The sequence below is a fragment of the Cavia porcellus genome, unplaced genomic scaffold, assembly GCF_034190915.1.
Source record: "Cavia porcellus strain 051 isolate PalLab524CR breed Dunkin Hartley unplaced genomic scaffold, mCavPor4.1 scaffold_1, whole genome shotgun sequence".
Lineage (NCBI taxonomy): Eukaryota > Metazoa > Chordata > Mammalia > Rodentia > Caviidae > Cavia > Cavia porcellus.
Window position 1 is genome coordinate 165,709,828 of NW_026947484.1, and position 26,512 is coordinate 165,736,339.

At 53.4% G+C, this 26,512-nt stretch overlaps 1 protein-coding gene across 8 annotated transcripts in view; it reads right to left on the reverse strand.

The window, feature by feature from the left end:
• Nucleotides 1–26,512, reverse strand: part of Nfia (nuclear factor I A) — a 421,148-nt gene that overhangs the window by 286,171 nt on the left and 108,465 nt on the right. For 2 of the 8 annotated variants that reach the window (XM_063259711.1, XM_063259709.1), the window contains exon 1: nt 922–1,078. The exons of 4 other annotated variants lie outside the window; for them this stretch is intronic. In XM_063259711.1, coding sequence (XP_063115781.1) covers nt 922–948 — 27 coding nt within the window. In that variant the 5' untranslated portion in view covers nt 949–1,078. Of the gene's footprint in view, nt 1–921; nt 1,079–1,267; nt 1,566–4,449; nt 4,632–26,512 lie in introns of those variants that run through there. 2 more of the 8 variants (XM_013142882.3, XM_063259715.1) reach the window with 2 other exon arrangements.

Genomic DNA, 26,512 nt, shown 5'->3' on the forward strand with positions numbered 1-26,512 from the left:
ATGGCCCCAAAGCCCAGTTTATCTCCTCGGGCCCCTGGAAGGGACATAGGAGCATCTGCCAGTCACTCCTTGTCGCAGCACACTGCTATTATCTACAAGTTCTGCGTGTTGCAAAGTTTAGCCAGCGACAACTTCAGCTTCTGAATCTCAGCGTTTTCACTGCAGTCTTTAATTCATTCAAATGATCCTAACACTTTGCATCTTATCCATATGCAATTGTGAACCTCGCCAGAAGTGGTTGGAAAAGTTTCATTCCATACTTCCAGAAGTTCCTAAAATAGGAACTTTGCAAGTTTGTTAGGGGAGGAAAAAAAAACTTTTACAATAACTAAAAACAACTGCTTTCCAGTATTAATGTTAGGCCTAAATCCCAAGCAGACCATTTTGACATAAAAGATGCATTTACAAGTCTTCTGAGATCCCATCGCCGGTACTGCCGCAGTTCGGGATTGCAATGAGCAGGGTGTCTGAGGGAAATGAGTTGGAGACCCGAGCACCGAGCTTCAGCTACTCCCAGCCTCCGAAGTCCCGGGCTAAACCGTTATCTCTCGCTCTGAGCGGTCGGTCTGGGCAGAGGCGAGCACGCTTCGCGTGGAGCCCACAACTTCGCGTGGCGACTCGCGCTCGGTCGGGGCGCAGGGTATAAAGCGGGGGTGCGGGCTGCACTTTCTCTTCCCAAGGACTCCGCGCATTCGGGCAGAATAAATAATGAATGCAGCAGCGGGGACCAGATTTGGGGCCGGAGTGGCCTGCGCCCGCGACTGGGCGGCCGTCCCGCGTGGATCCCACACCGCCGCGCCACGGGCAGCGTCCCCAGCAGGCCGCGCGGGACCGATCCACGGCGCGGGGCCCGCGGCCTGGGAAGTTGCGCGGGGACGCCGCCGGGCCCCGCGCGGACACCGCGCCCCGCGCCCCGCTTACCTGCGTGAGGCAGAGCGGCGAGTACATCCTGCGGCCGCGGAGAGGGAGCAGAGCGGCGCTCACATGCCGCCGCCGCCGCCGCCTTCGCCGCCGCGAACTTTCCCCGCCGGCGCCGCCCGCCCGCCCCCCGCGCCGGCCGCGCGTCCAAGGCAGAGCGCGCGATCCGCGCCCGCCCGCGCCGCGCCCCGCCCCGCACGCCGGGGGACCGGGAGGGGGAGGACGGGAGGAGGAGGGGACGGGGCGCGGGAGGAGGAGGGGGCCGCGGCGCGCACCGCCCCGCCCGCCCGCGCGCGGCCTGCGCCCGGCGACAAACTACTTTCCGCGCCCCTCCCCCACCGCCGCAGACCTGCGCGGACCGCGGCGGGGACTGGCCGGTGGCGCGCGTGTGCGCGATGCGAACCCTGCACCCCGGACCCGGGTACCCGGAGCTGCGCGCCTCGTGCCCGTGCGCGGGCCCCGCCAACTTCTGCGCCGCAGCCCGGGGGCGGGGGTGGGGAAACGGGTGTCCCCTCCCAGGGCCGGGACCGGGCACCTGGCGCCACCGCACTGTGCACGGAGACCCCCGCGCCCCGAGCCGCCGCGCCCGTCCCTGGGAGGAAGGGCTGCGACCGCGGCGCCCGGGAAGGGTCCGTCCCGTCCCCGCGTGCCCCGGGCCGCGCACCCCGGGGCGCCTGGCGCACCCCTCTCCCCGGCCCCAGGTAACAGTTCTTAGAGTGGAAAGGAGCTTCCTGCAATTATTTTAGGGTTGCCAAAGTATTGTTTTGGCAGAGAAGGGGGTGGTTTTTAGGGTTTGGCAGGTTGCCAGCGAGCCTGCTTTTCCAGTTTTGTTTTTTCGCCTGCCCGCGCCTGCCTGCTCCGAGCCTGGCCCTCGCCTCGTTCCCGCAGGGCGGTGTGCAGCCCGCTGCAGAGTCCGCGCCTCCGATCCCGGGAGCGAGCGGGTGTCGTGGGGAGGTGGCAAAGGAAGTCCCCGCAGGAAAGGCCACAGCGAGGGGTAAAGGCCGCGCGCAGACGTGCTTTCCTAAGTGAGGGGCAGAGACCGCGCTCCCGGAGCGAGAACAAAACACTGTCCGCCGGTACTGCGGCCTCTGCCTAAAAACTTCTCCACGCCGGTGCTCAGCAGCTCTGCTGCTGCATCCCGGGCTCCAGGCTCCGCTCCCCGCCGGTGCCCTTGCACCAAGTCCCGCGGTTCCTCTCTAAGGCCTCGGCGCAGTGCCCCCACTTCCAGTTACGGCCCCAAGGCTGCTTCGGGGCTCCTCTAGGCCGGGGGAGGTAATGGTACAGGGACACGGTCCCACCCTGAGGCCTCTGGTTTCCTCGAAGGAAGCTCTGCTTCCCTTCCCTGCGTGCCGCGGAGACCCGGAGCAAAGCTGCCTGTTCCGGGTACCCTCGGGCCGCCCTCCTGCAGTGCTGGCTGGAATTTAACTCCAGGGGCTCGAAAAGGCACCTTTCGCAGCTGCAAAGATTCCTATTTGATTGAGACTCAAGGAAAAAATAAAAAAAAAAAAAGGACTGGCAAGTCGCCCTGTTTTTTTTCAATGGGGAAAAGTAATTTAATGCTGATATTTCCACTTTGAAAACTTCTTTTGTTGCAGCGGTGGCTGTGCCGGTGATTCCAGCTTTCTGCGGTTAGCAAAATCATCCTGAGTAACTTTTGGCGCCTCCGTGAACCTCCAGAGCGCGGGCACGGGGTGCGCCCTCTAGGCGCGTGGGTCCAAGGCCCTGAGTCGGGCGGCTGCGCCCCAGCCCCCTGACTCCCCGCGCCCGGCCCTCCGGTTAGGGAAGCAAGGGACCTGCCAGCGCCTTCAGAAGCCAGACCGACCAGGAAAAATACAGTAGAGGAGTTACAGTCGCAGAAAGGCTCCTGGTAACTTTGTCTCCAACAAGTATAAATTTAAGCACACACACAAAGAAACAGATGTTCCTCAAAGGGCAGACCAGGCTAAAAATGTTTCCAACTCTCTCTGCCTGCGTCCCAGGTTGCAAAAGCAAATTCTGTCCAGAGTTCATGGAGACGCGGGGGGCGGGGGGGGGGGAAGGATAGCAGTGATGAAACAGGTGAACTAGGAAGACCAGTTTACTGCGGTCATATAAGTGAACCATTGTTAGGAAGGGTAAACCCCTTATTGGAAATAACCGCTCCGATCATTTATTTTGCAAGTGGTAAGAGGTTGTCTTGAAATGGGATTGTCTCTGCGCAGAGGAGGCTCCTGTCATGCTCCCTGCTATCCATATTCTTCCTGGCACGGAGCCCAGCCTTGCATTTACTGTGTTTTATTTGCAGAAACGTTACCTTGCCAGCTTTAGTGAAATCCGCGTAGATATATAAATTACATCAATAAGGTTTCACTTCTATGGACATTTCAAATCCCTCTCATTTCAGAGGTTACTTAATAGGGAAATCCTATGAATATGATTTAGATTCTAATGCCTAACCCGTGAAGAGGGGATGGCGTGCGTGACACACCATTCGCTCAGCAGTTCTTACCAACGCTAACTTTATTAACTACTATTTTACAGCATTTTCTTGTCTAGCATTTGACCTGCTGGTCACTTGTGTGCAGATTTTTCTTAGCTACATGTAACGCTAAATTGAATCATGTTGCTGAACTGAGAATCCAAAGGAATTCCAACATCACATTTCCAAAGCAGATTTGATTGGAATGCCTGATGTCTTGGGAAATAGTTGGATGGGAATTGACAACACCCCCCCCCCCAACACCCAATTATTTTCCATTTACTTTCCAACAGAATTTTAGGTGTCTGCACTTCTCAGGGAGGAGGAAGCAGGAAGACGGGCCTGGGTTCCCAGCGGGTGCTGCCAATGATTCCACCAGGATCTGCTGCACCAATGGTTTTCCCCTGGGCTGGAGTTTGCTCTTCAGGGCCTCCCCTGCCTCCCTGCATGTACTTTGGTGGTAACCGGAAGAAATAAGAACGTGCTCAGCCCCTGGCCCTCTGCTATTCACCACGTACTTGAACAGCAGAATTCAAACACAGGCAAGGAAGCTCACTCCCACCCCTCTTCCTCTCCAATCTATAAAACAGCTGTCGCGCGCCTGGGAATCATTTTCTGTCCCTGCACACTGCTGTTTGTTCAGAGCTCAGGAGAAGCTCCTGTTCTGCAAACTAGTTGAAATGCCATCGCTTCCCAAAGAGCAGAAGTCCTGAGCATGCCATGTACTCCGCACTGCTCCCCAAAGTCCCCAGCCGGCAAGACGAAGCCACGTTTTTGCTGAAGAAGTTGAGCCTCGCCTTCCACCAGTGACCGGCTTCCCTGAGTGTAAAAGCTAATCCAAAGTTAACTCTTTCTCCAGCAGACTTTTTTTTTTTTTACTTTTCTCAAAGGGTAAATAAGGCTTACAAGTTATGCAAAAATCCTCTGCTGCACTCCCCAACCCTTAAATTCTCAAACTCTTCCCCATTGTGCTAAATCCGGAAGAGCTTGCAGCTTTGACAGCTCTGAGCGCACCCCACCCGCTTAGGAGCTGCCGAGAACCCCAGCTTCTCTCCACCCGCCCCCTGGCATACCCTAGCGTCCTCCTGATTGGGCGTCGTTCCTGTCACTCTCCCGTGCTGCCCCATTGATTAGAAGGCCGAGTTGTCAATCATGCTCGGTCCCGGCGGTTCTCCCGTGTTAGGTTGACTGCAGCGGCCGGACGTTTCCAACGCGCGGAGCACGTACCGGATCCCCCACCCCTTGCTACAACCGAGCAAGCGCTGGGAGAAAAAAAATCTGTTAAGCTCAGCATTTTTTTTTCAAATCTCGGAAAAAAAAAAAAAAGAAAGGAAACCCGGTCCCTGATGCACACAGCATAAACGGCAGCCACTGAACCGCGTCCCAGCACAGAGCCGACCGGGGCTCCGTGGAGGTGGGGCCGCGGGCGGCGACGTGTAGCCTCACACAGTGGCGCGGGGGTGCTCTGGGTCTTGGGGCGCCCCTCAGCATTTACGAAACACCTCGGTAACACTGGGCCGCGGCCTCGCCCCCAGTGGGCCCTGCGCCTCCTCTGGCTTCGCAATCCCCTGCCCCCGGAGGCCGGGGCGGTAAGGCCATGTCCCCTCCCTCGTCCGCCTCACGGCCAATGGGACCCGGCGATCGGCGCTGGCTCGGGATACGGCTAGGCAGTGGGACACTGCCTCTTGGCACAGGAGTCCGGGGTGGCCTGGTGGGAGGTGTGCAGGGACCCGCTCGCTCGCAGCGTGGCGCGGCGCCCAGTCTGCACACCTGCTTTCTTGGCTGCTCTGTGCAGCGCCTCTAGTGAATTACGAGGCCGGTTCACGATGGTTAGTGGGAGAGTTAACCTTTATTTGCACTGTCGCAGACCAAGAGCGAAGGATCCTCTCTGGAGCGTTAAATCAAGAGAGTGCAGAATGCCCTGCCTGAAGTGGTAGTGGCAGAGCCTGGCTGCAGGAGGGAGCGGCCTGTGCTCTTCGGGTTATCAGACAGTGGTGTAGGGCGGGAGAATGAAGCTCTTCCCCTCGCCAGTGCTGGTGCAGTTTAGGCGCCCATCCTAGCATAGAATCTGCCCTGAGTCTAAGGCCAGGATCTTGTTACCTCTGAGGGGAACTGCAGGGTTCTGACCTCCTCCGGTGGCTGAGGGTGGAGATGATCACTGGAAGCCGAGGTCCTACATCTCACTGGCTTATTTTATTTCAATAATCTGGGCTCTTCCTTTCAGAGCGCGTTGTGTGGATAATTCAACAGAGTTCTACGTTTTCACCATCAGTACCCGCCCCCCCCAGCAAAGATAGACATCCGCAAAGACAGGGAGGGTGCGTCCCCCCCCCCCATGAATTGTGCTTGCTTGCCTGAGTTAGGTAGCTTAGGACATTTGCTGAACCCTAGCTAATCCCAGGAAAATGTGCTCTTCGCACATTTTCCAGCAAGTTGAGAGGAACAGGGAGCAGCCTGGCCCTTGCCTGATTTTCCAACCTAGCCTTGCACAGCTGGACCTGAGGCCCAGTCCATAGCTTCAGTCTCCTGCTGGGGGGTGGGTTTGGGGGCATTGTCCTAGGAGATCTGATTCCATGGCATTAGACAGCATTCCACTTCTGGTCTGCAGTTCAAGGCTCAGACAGCTCTTGCTGCATGAAACTAGGGCCTGATTCCAGTCTTCTGAGCATGCATTTCTGCTTGATACACATATGAGGAGAGGCGGTGCCTTAGGTTAAAAAATAATAACTTTTCCCCAGCACTCTGGGCAGTGGGAGGATTACAGGTTTGAGCCTGGCCAGGGGGATTCAAACCCTGGCTTAAAAAAAAAAAAATTAAAATAGACTGAGAATAAAGCTTACAGCAAAGACCCTGTTTTAGTTTGGTGGTACTGAGGATTGAACCCAGGGAAACTTCACCACTGAACCATATTCCCAGCCTTTTTTATTTTATATTTTGAGACAAGTTCTCACTGAGACACTAAGCTGCCCAGGCTGGGCTCATCCCTCTCAATGGCTTGATTATAGGCCTGCATCTTAATGCCTGGCTCATAGTTTGTGTAAGTAATTAAAGTAAGTTCTAGGTCTCATCCAGCTGGTATCATATGACCACAAGACAGAAAAAACATCTGTAAAATAAAAAGAAAAAAAGAAAAACACCATTGCGAGCTGCCTTGTAACCAAGAAGTCAGAACCAAGCTAAACTTGGTGAGGAACCTAGGATCCCTGTGCCTTGGGAGGCAGAGGCAGGAGGGTGGCAAGCTCAAGCCCAGCCCAGGCAACTAAGACATTTAGTGAGACCCTGAGAAAGTAAGGGGCTGGGGAGTAGCTGGGCGTTCTGAAGACCCGGTAAGGTCACTGCCAACAGCAGAAAGAGAAGTGAAGGCCTCTGAGAAGCCCATAGGTATGTACTTCCTGGTACACTCTGGATCACCCCTGCTGAGCCTTGACAGCAGCTGGAGGCAGTGGGTTGCCTGGGCACCGCCTGTTGTTCGCTAACCTGCTCCAGTGTGGTAGGTGGCACCATTTCTAAAGTGGCCTTTTATGTCTCTAGCCTGCCAGCAGCAGCCTAGCACAGGCCCCGGGGTTAACTTTGGTTGTAATGTTGGTCGTCCATGTGATGATGGGCAGATTATTTCACCTCTGCCCTCTCTAGCTTTCTTATCAGGAAGACTGGAAAAATTCACAGAATTGTGTGTACCTGTACAGAAAGAATGTAATGATGCCGCATCCCAGGCACACCAACAGTGCCACATCTGCAGATAGAGAATAAGATGTAACTCCTTCCTCTTAAGATAGGAAAGACAAAGATAATGGAGCTCAAGGCCAACGTAAGGTGACGAGTACACTTGGATGTGGTGTGCCCAGGGTAGTGTCCCTCCTGGGTCTACATAGAGGACCATGGTGATGGAATTCAGACCAGATGGCAGGGCCACAGAGCTCCTCTCCAGGAGAACAGGGCATCACTGCAGGAGAAGCCAAAGAGTAGGGTGCTTCGATGATGGCCTATGGAGCCCCTGACTCGGCTTCCGGGATGTAGTGTCAGGCAGATGAAGCAGGGAAGTGCAATCTTGTGAACCATCTGAACCTTTTCTGCTTGTGAGATAAGGAAGATATCAGAGGTATTTGGCTCTGAGATATATAAAGATTGGTGAATTAGAAAGATACTATAGTGTTGGAGGCAAAGAGAGCCATTTAAAAAAGGGTAAGAAAACGCAGAGCCCTGCTAGAATGAATGACAAAGAGGAAGGCGGCAGCAAACATGGGTCACCACCACTGATTTTAGTTTTCAAGGACTTTGACCAACACAGAGAATTTAGGAGTGGTGATCATCCAGAGTGCCCCAAATCCAATGTGCAGAGGTGTAGTACAATCAGTTGGCGAAAGAGGCCCTCTCTGCTTCCAGACTGCCATGTAAAGCAGCACTAAACACCACAGACGATGCTCCCGACTGCAGCTCTCATGGACGGATGACTCCTCTCCTCAGCCTCTGCATCCCTCCCTGGGCTCCACCAGGCCACTGAAAAGCCACAAAAGCAAGCAACAGGCAGCCAGCCTCTGGGGACGGCCATTGACAGCCAGGCTATAAAGCCTGAAAATAGGCTCTTCCAGGAATTCTGCTTTGTTGACCCAAATGAAAACATAATCCTCTTGTAGGACATGGATAGTGAAAGCTAGAACCCCAGAGCCTCACAGAATTAGAGACACAGTTTGCAACTCCTGTTGTTTTCTAATCATCAATTTGTTTTCACTAAACCAAACGCTCACACACAGTGTCTCACATTTCGCTCGTTCGCCTGTGTCAGTGTTTGAAGGGCTAACACTGTAATATACATGATGGACATGTAAGAAAGCTTAAATATGGGCGTGAAGAAGGCCCCTGAGTGGCAGCAGCCACCATGCCCACTGCCCCCTTCTTCCTCGGCCTGGACAAGAACACAAGCAGGGCAACACCAGTCTTACCAGCCTTCCTCAAAGTTCTGGGTGACACAACCAAGTCCTCTCTATGGAAGGGGAGGAGATTTGCCCAGTGTGGTTTTCACATCCCCTGCTCAAGGACATTTGTCCTGAGCTCATGTGGTGAGTCCACAAGAGATCCCTCTGTTGAACTGTAAGATCAGGAGGGTGCCCAGAGAGGGGACACACAGCTGGTCCCAAGCAGGCCTCTGCCAGCACTGCTTCTTCAGCAGAGACTGTGTCCAGGCAGCTGTTCAGCTTCCTGCTTTGCAGCCATGCTGGGAGAGAACCAACAATCTAGGTGATCTAGCAGCCTCTCAGATTGCTTTATTATGCACCTTCTCTCCCAGGTTCCCTTTCTCTCTGGGACTCCTCCTGCTGCCCCTCAGTCCAGCCTGGATGAAGCATTCACCCTTTGCTGACATCACTTCCTAACACACTATACTGTTCCTCTTTCTCTCTCTCCTCCTTCATGTGATTCCCTCTGCCGGGAAGCTCTTGAATTGTCTCCCTGGCCCACTCTTGTTTCTTGGGAACCAGTTTGACCCACCTTCCCTCGGTGGGCTTGCCCAGCCCACCAGTTTTCCGCTCCCTGACTCATTCAGAGCAGCCCTCTTCCTGCTGCCTGGCAGCTGTTCCTTTGTGCTTCTCTCAATGGGATGTGAAACCACAGGTATAGGTTCATCCTCACATACACACAGTGGGTCCTCAGCAAACTGGTGCAAACAAATGCATGGATAACCAGTGGCATTTCCAGCTTCACAGGACAGAAAACAGAGCCAGGAACTGGGCCACGTGGAACAGGGCATACACTGGTGAAACCAGAAGTCTAAGCAGCAAGGCCTCAAGTTCACCTCTGTAGGACCTCACACACCCTAACCTTCACCTTCCCGCAGGACAGGCAGGTGCCTGGCACAGGAGGAAATCAGGCCCTGGGAAATCATCAGGAGTCACTAATGGTCACGTAGGCCATTCGGATTCCTCTCCAAGCCCTAGTTTATGAAGTCTGGTATTAGGAAGAATCCAGGCTTCAGTTTTCTGAAAGTACAAAAGCTGTCTTTCACCATGATCAAAGGTGAGCACAGGGACACAGCCTGCTTATCTCAGGCACCACCTCACACTACAGGAGACCCAATGTGCATATACATATACACACATATATGTATATACACGCATACATACACATGCGCAATACATATTTACACAGACATATGTAGATGTATACACACAAGCATACATACAAATATACATGCACATACATACATACATGTATGTACACACACCTCTTACAATATGCATGCATCTACACACGTGCATGCACATATGGTTTCTGGAGGCACAGTCTGGCAGGTTGCCCAGCCTCCCACCTGGCCTAGGACTTCCTGCCCTCTTGCATTGGATTCCTGAGCAGAGCATCCAAGGTGGCCTGCATGATCCCTTTCTGTCCACAGTGACCCTTGACCCGTAGGCCTAGAGGTCTGGAAAGGCAGGGGAGGGAAAGGGCTATAAGTGGCCTCCTGTTCCTGACCTCCCCAGCACCATGCATTCAAAGGGGTCCCTCCCAGACTCTCTTTTGGTAGGCGTGGGGTGCCTTCTGGGTGGCACAGTGGGACAAGGGTGTCTGCAGGGCTGAGAGATGGGGCCCCAGGGTGCCAGGTCACAGCAGTGGGCCATGGGCGGAGGGTGCTGTCCAGCCCTGTCTCCTTCCCTGTAACCATTCTCATGCACACACTTGAGCACATTCACACTGAGTACAACACCACCGCCAGGATCTGCAGCGCCCCCACCCCTCCCTCAGTAGCGCTACCACCCCTCAAACCTGGAATGCTCCTGCCTTCTCTCGATATTTGACCACCTGGGGCCACACGTACTCAGACTCCTGTTGTCTCTGCCTTCATGAGTGGCATTTTCCATTTAACATTTCACAATTCTTCCATGGGGGAGCAGGAGCCAGAAGGTTCCTTTTCAGGACCAGATAATGCTTCCATGTGTCTCTGAACCTTTGCTTACCCATTTATCTGCCCACACCTTTTGGCTACTGTGAATGATGCTGCTATTAACAGGGGTGTGTGGAAGTATCCATGTGAATCTCTGTGTCCTTGTCCAGGAGTGGAGCTGCCTGTTCTCCTGGTACTTGATTTTTATTCTTTGGGAAGGGAATAACAATCTTAATCTTAATTTCTTTCTTTCTTTCTTTCTTTCTTTCTTTCTTTCTTTCTTTCTTTCTTTTTTTTTTTTGAGACTACATTACTTTGGGGAACTGAGCCTGGGGCACTGAGCAGGAGGCAAGCACCTGCCACTCAACTGCAGCTCTGGAAACATCTTTGAAGGACTCGCTGGCCACAGCCTCCAAGATTCCAAGGACACACAGTGTGTGGAGCAGACCTGCAGACACTTGGCTGCCACCCTGCCTCTGTAAGTCACCTTGGAACACTTCCTGGGTGCTGGAGCAACTGCTTCTTCCAGGATATAACAGGGCCCCCTGGGGGCAGGGCCACGTGACACTGCCAAGAAACGAGCAGGTGACCAGACAGGACAGAGCTAGGCATAGCGGCTCATGCCTGTAACCCCAGCATTCTGGAAGGCTGAGGCAAGAGGGCTGTAAATTTGATCCCAGCCTGGGCAATTTGTGACTTGGTGAGACCCATCTTAAAATTAAAAAAAAAAAAAAAAAAGTCCGGAGATGTACCTCAGTATGAAGAGCCTGAGTCCAATCCCCAGAACCACAAAATATAATACATACACAAAATAAGTAATTTTTAAAAAGTCGGTGATAAAGCTCGGTGTGGAGGCCTTGACTTCAATTATTCCCACATTGCAACCCCTGACAAACACATGATGAGGAAGGAATGGTCATTAAGAGAACATACTGGTTCCCACTTTGCTTGCTTGCTTGTTTGTGTTTGCACCTGGGTATTGAACCAAGGGATTTCACAGGGCCAAATGCCCCGGCCTTTTAAAAAATTATTTATTTATTATTTTGGGACAGGGCCTTTAAGTTGCTAATTTGCCACAGGCTAGACTTGTGATCATCCTGTCTCAGTCTCCCAGTGTGCTAGGACCACAGGCTTGGCCCTTGTGATGACCTTTTAAAGTGATGCTCTGGGAGTCATTACGAGTCATTAATAGTAATCCAAGGAGGGTTTATTTATTGCTATGTTTTTCATATTGGAGATTAAATGCAAGGGACCCCTCATGGTAAACAAGCATTCTGACACTGAGCAACACCCCTGGCTCTTTTTGTTTTTGAGACACAGTATCCCCAAGTTGTTCTGGCAGGCCTTTAGCATGGGATACTCCTGTCTCAGCCTCCTGATTAGCTGTGATTGCAGCTGCCTCCTGGTCCCATGTAAATGAGCTTTTGTTCAGAAAAACCATGCAGCCAGCAGCACGAATGGGGAGAGAGGTAGAAACAAGCTGTCTGTCTATCCCTCTGTCCTCTACCTTCTCACTTTCCCTTTGGTTTTGAAAATGGGAGGTAATCAAGAAGACCCAGTGCTTGAGCTGGAACAGAAAGTAGCAAGGCGGGCCCGGCCCATGGTGGGAAACTACCTGGCTCTGCTCCACCAGCCCCAGGTGGATCTGCTCGCCGTGCTCGGCAGTACCTTGTCACCTACAGCCCATGAACTGATGTTCTTCAGCTCTGATGTTAGAGTGATTTTGAAAAAATGTTGTGAGAGAAGATTACTGTCCCTTTGGGAGTTTGAACATTTGAACAGTGCCTACGGAGGATGGCTGAGAGGGTGGGCGCTTGCCCAGCCTGCGGGAGGCCTGGAGTCCCAGCTCCAGCACTGAAAATCCTAAATGTCACACATTGTCACAATTTACACTTTGTGGAAAACTCTACAAAGTACATCTTTGACTACGTGGAATTTTTCCTGAACTGGGGTGTGAGAAGTCTAGCTCTGGCTTTACATGTTATTCTGCACATAAGTAACGGAGTATTGTGAAATGAAGGAACCGCATGGTGATGCCATTTTGCTCTTATTTTCTCTTCTGTAAAAGTTACAATTTGTGCTGCATCAGCATAATTGTGTACCTATGAAAACAATGAATGATCCCCAAAGACTATTATTTTTATGGCAAGGGAAAAAAAACCCTGGTTTTGGGTCACGGATTTAGTTCAGCAGCACAAGCACCTGTCTGGCAAGTGTGAGGTCCTGAGTTCAGTCTCCAGTACCAAAAATGAAGCAAACAAACAAACAAACAAAAAATGAACAGCAATGGATTGTCTGGGGAAACATGGATGAAGTGAGCAGGAGGTGGCCTGGGTGCGACACTCAGATGTTCTGGTCCTTTCTAGCAGGTCCTCCTGGCTCCTGAGATGCTGGGGACAGTGCATCTCTGCAGTGTGGTGTCATTTCTACTTTGTGTTTATCACAGAAAGAAAGCCAGGAAAGACCACGCAGAGCCATGGGGCAGGGCACCTTAGACTGGTGAGGATGCTGGCACTGCCAGGGTGTCACGGGGGCTGGGCTGAGAGCTGAGAAGCTGAAGTTTATCATGTGCTTGGTATGCTTATGACATGTTGAAAGATGAGTTATTTTTTCAGAAAAGATGCCTAAGAACAATGGGCATTTCTGGTTTTAACATTATCCCTATCAGTCTGCCAGTCCTCATGAGATCTACACAGTTGGCCATAAGTCAAGCATATTTTAATTTGTCATGAGACAGTGAAGAGAAACACATTTTTTCCTCCACCAAAGCATTTCCACCAGGCCTGTCCATGACCCAAGTTCACACTTACTACCTAACATCTTTTGGAGCATGCTTATTAAGGCCACTGATTTTGGGGGCTGTGGATTTAGCTCTGCACAAAAGCCCCTACCTTGCAAGCTTGCGGTCATGAGCTCAATCCCCGGTACCAAAAAGAAAGACCTCTGATTTTGATCAGACAGGCTTGCCTGCAGGAGACATCCCTGGTGCTGCAGCAGTGGCTCTGGTCTGTGGGACAGGGGAAAAGTGATTGGGTCTTTTAAAAGTAAATTATCATGAAGCTGGGCGTGGTGGCACACACCTGTGATCTCAGCACTTGGGAGGCTGAGGTAGGAGGATCACTGTGAGTTCAAGGCCTTACTGGGCTACATAGTGAGTTGAAAGGTCAGCCTGACCCACAGATCTGTATCAACACCCTAAGAGTAAGTGACCGTGGCAGGCCTGTCACCCCACTTGCCATGGGTTTGTTGGCAAGGACAAGTGCCAAGGATGCTCCCGGCACAGTGAGCCCTGGCAGCCCACTGACTCCCTTGCCCATCTCCTGTGCCTACTTGACACCTTTTGAGTCTCTCCTGGAGCATCAGAAGACAGTGCGTAATGTGCTCCAATGTGACAGTATAAAATTAGGGAAAATTCTGAAAATGTACAGATATAATGCTTCTTGCAGAGTGAGTTGAAATAGTTACTAGTGTTCAACTGACTTTCTCAAAGTCAGATTCAGAGGGAATCAATTCTGTTACAGGTTAAAGAATATTTATTACCATACTGTTATCTAAAACACTATTTTGATTTTTGTAGCAGGGGTAGAGAGTTTTTCTTAGTAGGTAACATTCACACAAACTCCTGTTATCTCCTAAGCTAAATGTACTTCACTGAAAAATACTGCCGGGTTTAGAAAGTATCTCCCTTTTGCTTGTTCTCCTCCTTTATAAAGTTAAAGCACCCCAGTTTTGCTAGTCTCTCTATAGTCTTGACATTAATATTGGATCACTCAGTTGTTTCAGTTTGCTCAAAGCCTCTGCTTCGATTTAAAAAAACAACAACAACAACAACAAAAAAAACTTTACCATGATGAACTGTTATCTCAGCTTCCAGGTTAAGTCTAAAACCACAGATGTCCAAGGTGTGCAGATAAAACAACTGGATTGAGTGGTACGGGACCCTAAGGTTTTCAGTTGGTAGTACCTAAATTTGGCACATGAATCCTAAGTAGAAAATTAAAAAGCACATCGCTGATGGAACAATCCCAATATGAGAAAACCGATGTTTTTCATCATGGCATTGTATGTTACTTAAAAATAAAAACCATCAAGAAAATGCCATAATTGATATTTATGGTTTTCAGATATTTATCAGGATCATCTAGTGAAATACTAGTGAAACAGCCTAAGGCAGAAACACTTAGAAATCTTAAATTTTTCCAGCAGAATCCACACCAAGAAAGCTCCAGAAAGCTCACTTGCTGTCCTACAGGATCTGCAGTGGCCAGGCCTGGCTTTGGAGAAGACACCACAAAAAACATCAGCCTGGTGGATTTTAGGGGAGCTGGTCCAAGATTGGGGTCCTGCCTGGCTGACAAGGCCTGCTCTGTCAGTTCTCCCTCATTGCTGTGAGAATTCCTACTTTCCATGTGTCACATATACTGACTTTATAGCTTCAAGTTAGATTCTTGCCCAGCTCTTAGGCCTGGACCATGGCTGTTTCCGAGAAGGTTAGGACAGGGGATGTGTTGGTCCCCTGGGGCCTCGGGGCCTGTGGACTTCATCTGCCTCTTCCTTGGTAACTGCATTAAAATCCCCCCCCCCCCAAATCCAGTACCAGGGAAGTGGTGCAAGATTCCAGGGCTTAACCACTGGCCAGACTAGGTGCATTTTAGGAGCTAGGCCGGCAGCAAGTGCTGGTCATCGTCTGGGACTGGTTCTGCCTTTTTTGGGATTTTTCCTGTTAGAAAGCTGTGTCTCAGCTGTGTGCAGTAGCTCACGTGGCTGAGCACAACTCACACTGACTCTAAATGGGTCTCACTGTGTTGCTACATGGGGCATTTAATTTCTCTTAAACATGAGTGTTCCACATCCAGGCCAATTTTCCCAGGTCAAAGGAGGCCATCAGAGTGGCTTTTCCTTCCACTCTCCTGGTCTGCAGGTCTGCAGAGGCTGCAGTCACTTCCTGCACCCACAGGCGGGCATGGGGAGCAGGGCTGCCCCAGTGACTCCTCACCTGCTCTCTCAAGCCTTGGGAAGCTGTCAGGAATCTGCAGTGCTGCATGCTCAGTGGGGCACCCTGGGTACCCTTCCTCCTGCAGGCAGGACATGGGGTCACAACAGCACCAGGCTGTGTGGATGGTTCCTGGGGACTGGGAGAGCAGGGGTAGGATGGGGGCGCACCAGGCCCCAGCAAAGGGAAATAAACAGCTACTGGTTGGTGTGGCTCTGAGCACAGCTACAGAAAGGTACCCAGCACTTGGGTGGGGTGGGGGGCTGCTGGGTCACCCCAGAGGGCAGCCAGGGCTGTATACACAGGCAGAAGCCAGGCCAGGCAGGAGCTGGCTGGTTCTATTCAAAAAACCTGATAACCAGACAAAAGGGACCACTTTCAAAAGGAGAGAAAATTGGTGACCACTTGTCAGTCAGAAAGCAGCCAGGACAAAGGCCACCCAAGAGTGGTGACCTGAGGGGTCAGAGGGACTAGAGAGCCATGGACATCCTTGGAGCCCTCACCACCAGCTCAGGAAGGGAAGAGACAAGCCTGAGGCCTCCCCGCTCTCACCGGGCTCTATTCCCTCCACTCCCAAGGAAAACTGAAATCCCAGGGGCACAGCCAGCCCAGGCCACATGCACACATCCCTCAAGGCTTCTGTGGTCGCCTCTGTCTGTGGCAAGGGCCACAGAAGAGACTTGGTCAGAGAATCACTGCGCCCTTGCTGCTATAATGCACAACCTTGGTTACCACCCCGGGGCTCAAAGCTCTCCGGTGGGCAGACTGCATGTAATCCCAAAAAAATGCACACTACCAGTAACTCTGGGTTGTGTCACTTTAAATTATAAGACACACACACACACACACACACACTTGCACGCTCATGGTTCACAGGTACCTGAGTGCAGGGTACACATGTGTAGGGTGCACTTATTGGGCCCAGACCCAATAAGTGCACCCTACACATGTGTGTAGCTCAGTATAAGAAGGGAACACAAAACTGGCTCTGGGTAGCTCAGTATAAGAGGGGAACACAAAACTGCTGAACTCATCCCCACTGGACCCTGGCTCTGCTGACCTGACTCTGTAGCAAGGACCAGGGGTACCAAATAAACTAAGAGAATCCACAGGCGGGGCGCCCAGTGCAAGTCACATGAGCACGCTGGCGGGGGGGGGGGTGTCCCCGTGGGGCAAAGTCCCCATTTTAACACAGAAAGAAAATCATATAGGATAGTGTGCGCATGTCTGGAGATGTCCAAGCGTCTAAAGGAAAAGGTGGTGGCTGGCAGGGACCATGATCTCAGCCAACTGTCAGTGCTGGCTTAGTGTAGGTAGGGTCCTGCAGTGACTTGGAGAATCAGGGAGGTCCCCTGGTTCCAGCTCTGTCTGCCCCTGGGTGGCCACAGCCCAGAGTCCTGGCAGGGGAGAAACTGTTTGTGTTGAGGGTCACTGTCCAGCCCTGGGCACGCATCGTGCTCCATACATGCTCAGGGGAATGTCATGGAAAAGTGAGATCTCTGAAGGGAGGAGAAAGACCATTTCAAGGGGTCAAAGTGTGTGGGGATTGGAACCATTTCCAGTGCTCCTGTTCATTAATAATCAGCACTTGAAACACACCCATCTAAATCAGCACTTGCTAAACACACCTGTGAATTAGCATCTCAGCTAATTCACAGAAAGTAACTTTCCTTTGGTGAGAGTTGCACACTGATCTGGCTGTCTAGACGTGCAGGGTTAATGGGATTAACTCCTCCTTGTCTCTGTTTTCCAGAAATCAACTGCAGGCAGAGCCCCTCAGACTCCTGTGGGGAGAGACAGGGCTGACACTGACCCAGAGCACTAGCTGGTTCCAATCCTAGGCAGAACCCTGGCTGTGCTGCCTCAGAGCAGGAATCCCAGGAGTGAGCCCACAGCCCTGGGGTGGGGTCAGATTTTAGGGTTGAGAGTGGAGTGAAGGCCTGGCCCAGGAGCCCAGCACCTCTTCAGATGGGATGGGAGCCTTGTCATAGCTCCAGGGTGAGCCAGGGAAGCCAGGTTAGACTTCATAGGGCCCCAAGTGCCGGCTCTGTTTGATGTGGGAGCTCAGCAGTCCTCACTGTGTCCTCAAGGCCAGAGTGAGTGGGTGCTGGGGTCTGCACTATGGCTTTGGGTGTTGAGCACCTGTGACCTGATTCCAGGCTGGATTGCAGGTGGGGAGGAAACCAGGCTTCCTCTGCAGGGGAATCGAAAGCCCAGGCCCCACTGGCCTGTCCCTCCTTTCCTCTCAGTCTTTACCTTAGACCCTCTCCATATCCCAGCACACTCCCTTGGGAGAGACCTGGGGTGGGATGGGCAGGTGGCTGTGGGCTGGGCTGGGGCTCTGGAGTGGGAAGCTCCTTGGAGTGCGGAGATAAGTTCCCTGGGCTGGCAGTTGCCCTGGGTCGCAGGGTCACAGAGACAGGACAGGGCTGGGCTCCAAAGCATCCACACCCCTCCTCCTCAAGGGACCAGGGGACCCTGCAGCCATGCTCTTGCTGGGACTGTGACCTGCAGAGGAAATCCAAGATCTTTTGGAAGCTTGGGAAACTTGATATGGGACACTGGCAACTGGGGTGGGGAGCCTCTGGCAGGCCTAGGACTCTAGGAACTGTTCAAAAGCCCTTCCCACCAGTCCTGGGAGCTCTGGTGCCTGGTGGGACAGCTGCACTGGGAGCCCAGCCTGTCTGCCTAGATCACAGGAAGGCAGCAGGCTCAAGGTTTTCCTTTCTTTCAAAAAGGTATTACTGCACGAGTTTAAAACCTTCTAGCCTTTCAAACCAAAATCAAAACCCGACAACAGAACCAAGCCCAAACCCAAATCCCAGGCACAGTCTCCTCCACCGCACCCCGTGGATTTGCCTGCTCCAGAAAGGGCCCAGAGGAGGGAAGGGAGACAGTGCAGCCTGGGCTGCAAAGAGGGCTTCCCAGGTGGCAGGGATAAGTTGGGCGTGGGCTGGCAGGTTGGAGCTGAGGGCTGAACCTGGGCGCTGCTTTTCACAGCTCCCGGAAACTCCCCAGACATTTATCTTTGGAGTAATTCTTCTCCCAACACCAGAGCTAAGCCTCCCCTTTGGGTCCCTGGTCAGGCTGGGTCCTCAGGCAGTAACAGGGTCTGCGCTTGTCCTTAAGGCGAGTGCGAGTGCAGGCGGGAGGGCTTTGTCTAAGGAACTCAGGAGGGAAGGTGCAGACTTTGTAGGTTTTGCGACTTCTCTGGCAGGGGCCTGGTGGAGGGCATGACCCTGATGCCCCAGGGGAGGGGAGGTGACCTAAGGTACTGGGCTGGGGAAGAGCGGCTTGCTGGCTCCGGAAGTATCCTGGGGAATTCAAGGAGCCAGAGCTACACCCCGTCCCCACTCCTCCCCAGAGCAGAAAGGCCACACTGCTGCGTCCCCTAGGCTACTCCGCTACAATGTAGCCCCTTCCAGCTTTGTCTTCCCTGCAGACTCGACTGTTACAAAGTTTCTTGCTCCCTGGTCTACTGCAATCGCGCAGTGCTCAACGCCGGCCGCGTGGGACCGCGTTGCAAGTGCTGGGTCATCGAACCCAGCTGCCCCGGGCCAAGCACGCCGGAGTCGCAGACGGTGCGAACCTGGGCCCGCGCTCTGAGCTGGCGCTGCAGGGACGGTTCGGCCATCGGTTCTGCCTGCTGGGGCACCAGGATCCGTGGGACCCTTGCCTCCCTCGCACCTTGGGTCCTCAGTTTCTCATCCATCCGCTCCCCAGCCGCTTGTTTCCTGGGCTTCTCAATGTTCCCCATCTGGTGAGGGCGCGAAGGCAATTAAGGAACCGTCCCGTTTCTTCCGGAAAGCGAATTCAGCGCCACACTGTGAGCTCCGCAGGTCGCAGTTGCCGGTTGAGTAGTCTCAGTGTCTTAGATGGGGCAAATGGACCTGCGCCCCAGCAGCGGTGGCCACGGGACCCCAAGTCCTGCGCCGTGCCCTCGGCCAAACCCGAACCAGCCCTGCAGAAGCCGCCCGCTGCGACACAGGACCCTATTCAGTGCCTTGGGTCACCTGGGAGAGAGACCCTGACCCTTGGCAGCCAGGTGGGAGATGGGGGTGGCCCAAGCGTGGTGTTCCCAGTTTCCAATCTGAAGACTTCACCCTGAGCCCGCTGGGGCTGCTTGCACACCGAAAGGCCAGGTGCAACTGGGCGTCTGCCCTCACCCCGGACCCGGCCTTGCCCTCTCCGCTCTAGCTGCGCAGAGCCAGCTGCGGGCGGGTCTGGGAGGGGGCCCGCAGGTGGGGAGGAGAAGGGGGGAGGGCAGGGGTGGGATAGGAGGGAGAGGAGGAGGAAGATCAAGAAAAGGAGGGGAATGAGGGAGAGAGGATGGAGAGGGAGGGGTAGGAGGGAGGGGAGAGGGGAGCGAAGGGAGGGAGCAGAGAGAAGGCCAGGGAGGCAGAAGGGGACGGGAAGGGTAGGAGGGAGGATAAGGAGGGAGGGAGGGCAAAGAGGGGAAGGGGGAAGAAGGAGGGGAAAGGGGGAGGAAGGAGCCCAAGAAAGGCAGAGAAAGAAGAGGGAGGCAGAGGGGGAAGGGGAGGGGGGAAGGAGAGAAGGGAGAGGGCAGGGAGGGAGGAGGGCAAGGGGAGGGGAGGGGAGGGGAGGGGTGGGAGGGAGCACTAGGAGGAAAAGGAGGGAGAAAGGAAGGAAGGGCTAAGGAGTCCCTGTCCACACCAGTGCAGGGGAACTGGGGTGTCCTTGGGAATTCTGGAAGCACCAGCTGACCAGCTATGCTTCATGGACCAGGGCAGGTGTGTGACACAAGGGCTCCACTAGTGACAGGTGTCCTCCCCGTAGAGACCAGATGAGATTCCCAGGTGAACCTGCAGGCCTGGCTCCTGCGGTACCCCACTCTCCTGGGGGAGACCCTGACTCAACTCACAAGCTCTCAACCTGCTCCAGAGGCTGCAGCCTTCCTTTGGTGCGCTGGGGGCCCAAAACTGGTGAGGTCCCTCAGCTGTCTGTATGCACAGGGGATAACTGGGAGCCACAGATGACTGTCGCTGCTGACTAGTCACACACTGTATTAAGTGGCTCACTGGTCATGTAACCGCCATGGTCTTACGTGGTGTGCAGCATTGCCATTTTGGAGAAGGCAGGCTGGTCACCAGCTTCCAGCTCCTGTGTCCTGTGCCCTGAGTTCCCCTGCCAACACTGCCTGGAGCAACTGACCAAGAGCTGCTCTGTGGGGGACAGCTCAGAAGAGGTGCAGCGGGTCTCCTGTCTCACTTGGGGCTGGGCAGTGGGGCTTGCAGTCCTCACGCAGAGGTGCCACAGGAAATCCAGTTCTGGCCTCACAGCCCACACCTTCTCCTGGCCACAGTCTTGGTCAGCACGATAGCCTGTGGGTACTGGTCATGGACACTGAGAGGGGGCTGGCGGTCTGTTAACGGTAGAGTAGTAGCATGCTTCCTAAGGAAACATGGAGTGGGGAGGAGACCATGAGAGAAGCTAAGATTGAGGGGCCATTTTTATAAACAGGAGGCTCAGCTCCTTGCCAGCACCCAAGCCACCCACAACTCAGGGCCACAGCTGCTGCCCCAGCCCCAGCCCCAGCAAGATGACTGTTCTCTAGGCACTAAAGCTGGAGCAATGGAGCTCTGCTGACCTGGTTATGGCGAGTCGAGTACCCAGGGGGCTGGGCCCTCCTGGGTGCCAGGGAAGCACTCAACGACTGAGCTGTGTCCTCAGTGCAACACCATGGAGTTTGTATACCCAGTATTCTGACCCATCACTTTCAGATTACCACTGTGCAGTGATCTCTCAGGAGCTCTTCTGGCCCACCCAAGTATCCAGCTGTGCCATTCCCATCCAGCGCCTTTCCACACCAATCAGCCAACCTCATCACAAGACCTGAGTCAAGTGAGAGGGTTGGATGGGAGCTTGGAAGAACACACGGTGCCCCTTCTTGCTCCTGTGACCCACACGTAGTCCTGCTGCCTCAAGTTATGGACAGCCCAGCCTTTGACAAGTCAGGCCTGGCTGCCATGCAGGGAAGGGGTGTGCTTCTAGGGTTGTCACAGTTTACACCTGGGAGCCTTCAGCTTCACTACAAACCCTGCTGGGCTTCCAGCACTTTAACCTCATCAAAAGAAATGTCAGTGGCTGGATCAGCAGATTTTGGGGCCAGTTGGTAATCAGACAACAGGGATTTGGCACCCGAAGTTTTGGCACCCGAACTTTTGTGGAATGTGTTTATGGGATCCACGCCTTGCTAGGTGGCAGGGAAATACAAAGCGTGCACCTCCTGGAGTTTATGCTCTAAGCAGCAGAACAACCCCAGCCCTTACCCCCAAGTCCATGCTTCCGGTGTGAATCAGTGAGGTGATGATTAATGTCCAGCTCTGCCCTGACCTGCTGCTGCTCCGCCCTGTGGCCTGTGTCTCTATCCTATGATGTTGGTGTTGCTCACATGGTCACGTTCAGGGTGAACTCTATCAATGTCCTGCTAGAGACGGGGTTCAGAAAAGCCAGGCACTGCAGCTTCTGGCTTCGTTTCTCACAGTCACATGCACATGTATTGATAAGAGGCAGCACTGTGCCCAGGGACACCTGCTCTATTCCCTGGTGTGTGATTGTGCCATGTGCCGGGGCATGCCTGGGCTGTGCGAGTGTGCCTGAGTCTACGCTTTGCCTTAGCTCTTTCCTTTCAGTGCATTTGTCCAACCGTGCTGTCACAGGGCTGCCCTGAAGCTCCCTGCTGCTCTCCCATCACCTGGTGGAGTCGAAGCCTTGCCCCTCAGGACGGTGGCCCCCCGAGTGAGGGGAGGCAGCGGGCTGCTGCTCTATGTGCTCTCAGCTCTGGAAAAGCAGTTGCTCATTAAAATGGGGAGGCTTTTTACCATGGACAGGTACGAGATCTGTTGGAGAGATTGAAAGGCTGCTGCTGATGGCAGGCAATGGGAGTTTCAGCCAAGAAACTGGTGTGACAAGTCACTGACTCTAGAAGACTCAGGGGGCTGCTGCTCAGCAAGCAGGTCACTAGGACAACAGGGCTTTTGGAGGATTCCCTGGTGGTGGGCCAAGCTTTTGGGCCCCAGCACTGGGGCCACAGGGTTGTAGACAGCATGGGTCCAGCCACATGTTTATCTGAAGAACCCCTGAAGATCCCGGAGAAGCCCAGGATGATGGGAGCCATTCTGAAACAGCTGAGAAGGATGAAGGGGTCATGTCACTCCTTGCTGTGTTTAGGGCCACGTGATTGCGTGGGACCCTTGTGCCACCAAGCTCATTTCACACTGACGAACCTTAGACCTGGACCTGTGCTTTCCCTGCCTCAGCCACCTGTCCAGACTCTCAGCCTTCTTGGCCTGCACTATCATCTGTGAGGGCCATGGCTCCTTTCCTGGCACTGTCACTTGGACTGTATTAAACACTGATGGGTGATGCCCACAGGGAAGCTGAGATGGAGCCAGTGTCGGGGTCAGTGCCTGGATCTGTGCGGCCAGCTTCCTGGATTGATCCAGTCAGCTCCTCTGCTGCTTCTGAGGTTTGTTCTGTGATGGCGACTTTCCATTTTCATCTTCGGCTGATCTTCGCTGCTGGGTGCAGAGCCCCACTGTACACCATGTGGCCTCTGCAGAAGTGAAAGCATGGCTCTCCTCCTCCTGCCCCTTGCTCCTCACCACAGTGTCCAAGGCTTCAGCCCCCATGGGCAGAGGGCTTCTCTGCATCCCAGGTGGCCCACACAGAATTCCATGCTGCTGCTGTGCCTCAGGATCTCAGGCTCAGAGGTGACTCCATGGACCCCAGTGAACTCTAATTTCCCCCCAGCAAGATATTCCCTCCACACAAATCCAGTCCAACCCTAACCAAAGGAGACTCTGCACACAAAGAAGGAAGAACCTCAGCTGTGTGTGCATGTAGGTTTGTGCGGGTATGTGCATGTATGCATGTGCACATGTGGGTACCTATGTGTATGTGTGTGTGCGAATGCCTGCTTTGTGACCATCTGTGTGGATGTATATACATGTGTGCATGTGTCTTCATGTGTGTGTGCTCCTGCATATATGTGCGTGTGTATACATGTGTCCAAGTGAGCAGGACAGAGGCTCCTGTTCTGTGTCCCTGGCAGCTTGGCCTGGCCAGGTACCCCCCACCATCTGCTCTTTGGGGCTACTCCATCCTGGCTCAGGCACCACCTGCAAAGTCCGGGTCTGGCTTGGGGTACAGATCTACCTGGCGGTGCAGACTGCATTGGGCCGGCGGTGTCCTGCCCCACGTGAGCACCTGGGCCTCAGCCTGCAATGGCTGGCTACAGTGTCCGCGCCCACCCGCGGCGGACACCAGAGGGCGCCCGCAACCCCGTCCCGCGCTCCGTTTGCGCCCGGGGCTCCTGGTCTGGCCTGACCCTGTGGTCCTGTACGTCTGCAAGTGCTCCCCGGGGAGGAGGTGCACGGGAGCGAGTACCTGCCCCTGGCGGCACTGGGAGAGGAGACCCGAGGACGACCCTGCGGTGCGCCGCTGGAGCGCGTGCCCGCTCCTGTGCACCAGATGGCGAACCGTAATGACATCTTAACCGGCTAATTGCATAAACCTTGTAACGCAGATAATTGCTGTTCCAGAGTAGGAGCTAATAATTTCCCCGTGTATTGCCTGGCTTGGGAGTAATCCTTGAGGACAGTTGTGACAATTGGAACACACTGAAGTTCACCAAGCGGTAATTAAAACTAGCACTTAAATCATTTGACTTTCAAACCCTTAATTATGATCCGGAAGAACTGCTCTGCGGAAACCCAGGTTTGGGTTGCTCTGCGTGGCATTCAGCACCGACCCACGGACTGTCTTTCCTGGGTGCGGGATGCCATGGGTCCAGACTGGGGAGCTGGCCACCCAGTTCGCTGAGGTGATTCCAGAAGCACAGGCCTCCATTGGGGGCCCGGCAGGGAGCTCCCACCCTGGGCAGAGCTGTTGATTATGTTCCATTTAGGTTTATGCATGTGCCCTCTGCAGTCACCGATGGACACCAAGCCTGCCCGCCATCACGGCACTGGTCTTAGCACCTTTCAAGGTTTTGTCCTCACTCGGCAGAACAGCCACTGGATACAGGTAACTGACCTGCCCCTGCCCCATAGGAGTCCCAGGCAGAGATGCTGCCTGCTGCCAAAGGCAGCCGGACATTGCCAGCCCATGCATGCCTATACCCAGGCCCTCCCTTTGCCATCCTGTGACCCTGTTGCCATTGACTTTGTTTCTAGTAATAGGGACCTGTTGCCATTGACTTTGTTTCTAGTAATAGTTAGAAATAAAGCTAAAATACTATATGGGAGTTATAACTGCAGGGGCAGGTACACACCTTTGCCAAGTCTGATTTCTCAGCTTCTATCCTGATAGATATCCCAGGAGCAGCTATTTGCTTTCCATGCACGTAACCAAGAGCAGGGAGCCTTAGGGTAGAGGTCTGACTCCATTGCCACCTCGCTGAGAAGACAGGAGTGCCTGCATGCTTCTGTTTTTCCAACTTCAAAAAGGCTGAACTTAGGCCTCTATGCTTAACCGTCATGTGCAGCAGTGAGCCCAGAGCAACACCCCTGTGTGACGTCTGTGCTGACCGCTTTGGGCAGGGTGGGAGGCTGGAGTGGGCTACTGTGCTGTCTCTCCAAGCAGCTGAAGCCTGCAGGCAGAGATCTTTCTGTGAGTCAGTGCCCTTGCTCTGGGCTGCTGCCCCGAGAGACCCGATCTCACTGGTGCAGATGCACAGGACCCATGCACCACTGCTGTTTTCACCCAAAATGCAGTGTGGCCTCTATCTGCCTGAAGTGTGCTATCTTCACTACAAAGGTAAGGGAGGGGCCTGGCTCATGGTTGTCAGTTCCTCCAGTCTGATGATTCTAGAAGGCTGCACAACTACATTTTCTACATTACTACTAGTGGGAATGAGATAATTAGTTGCATTTTCTTTAATAAAGTGCTGGACTTTAAAGGAATGAGTAAAAGAAAGCAACCATTGGGAAGGAAAGCGTAGTTTAGTACAATTTCCCCCGCACGTGTCATTTTGCAGTGCGGTACTCAATGAGTGAAGGGAAATGCCACACGATGTCTGCTGTCAGGAGTCTTCGGTTAGCAACAAGCTGGGAGAGTGCTTGGTAGGTTCCTGCGGTGTGCATTACAGTCCAGACCAGCCAGTGTTATCAGAGTCACCCCTGCTGCAGCCCTTGGGAGTCACAGGGAGCAGACTCAGGCTGGATCTCAGGGGGAGTCAGAGTTGGCAGTGAAAGAAGACAAGAGGAGACCATACCAAGGAGACCATACCCACAGTGTGGTGGGGAAAGAGGGAGTGTGGCTGTCCAGCTGTGAAGGTACAAGTTTCTTGGGTAGAAGCAGAAATCTTTGTGGAGCAGAGAGCCACAGATCAGGTCTCACAGGCCTTGTTAAGGGTTTGGACTTTATCCTGGGTAATTCAAGCTGAAGTTTGTCTGCCCTGGAGTGTCTTAGGTCTCCTACTGGTCTCCTGGATTGTGGAAGGAGCTGGTATACTCCTTTAGAGGAAGTTATGTGTCTGCCTGCCCCAACAGGAGCCTTCTGAGACTGCTGGAGGGCTGGAAGTCAGTGTCTCTGGGGATCTCCACAAAGCAGGTTTGTGCAGGTGCCCAGTACAAAGGTGGCTCCTCTCTAGTTGCTAAGTTCCCAATTGCTAGTCTTTAAGCTCCTGGCTTATTTTCCATGTAAAGAGAGAAATCAAAGTCATTCTCAAGGCAGAAATGGGGCAGAAAACTTCTGGTGTGCTTCATAAATTTTTAAAATGATAAATCGTATTTATGTGGGTACAGGATTAAGTGCTCAGAAGCTCTAATCTGGTTTAGAAGTTTCTGTCGCTTTCCAGTGCTGCTGGTGGAAGTGTACATTAATAACACCATTCCAAAGGATAGCTTTATAAGGCCTGTAAGGTCTTCTGTCTTCTGACCCACAACTCTGACTCTGGGAATGCATGTGTGTGAGTGCATGTGTGTCTGTGAGTGTGTTTGCTGTGGACAGAATCCAAGGTCTTTCCCACCCCAAGCAGGCCCTATACCACTAAAATTTATTTCCAGTTCTCTTCTAGAAGTTTATTCTAAGGAGATAATCACAAACTCTTGGATAAGTCTGTATCTGTGGCCCTGCACCTGCATTCTGCCAACAGAGGATCCTTTGCAACGAGAACTGGGCTGAACATACACCTCCCCTCCTTCCATAGGCAAAGAAGCAGTGTAGTTAGCACACAGCGCGTACTGTTTCAGGTGTCAGCAGGCACACAGGATATGTGCACGCATGTGTGCACCTAGCTTACATGCGC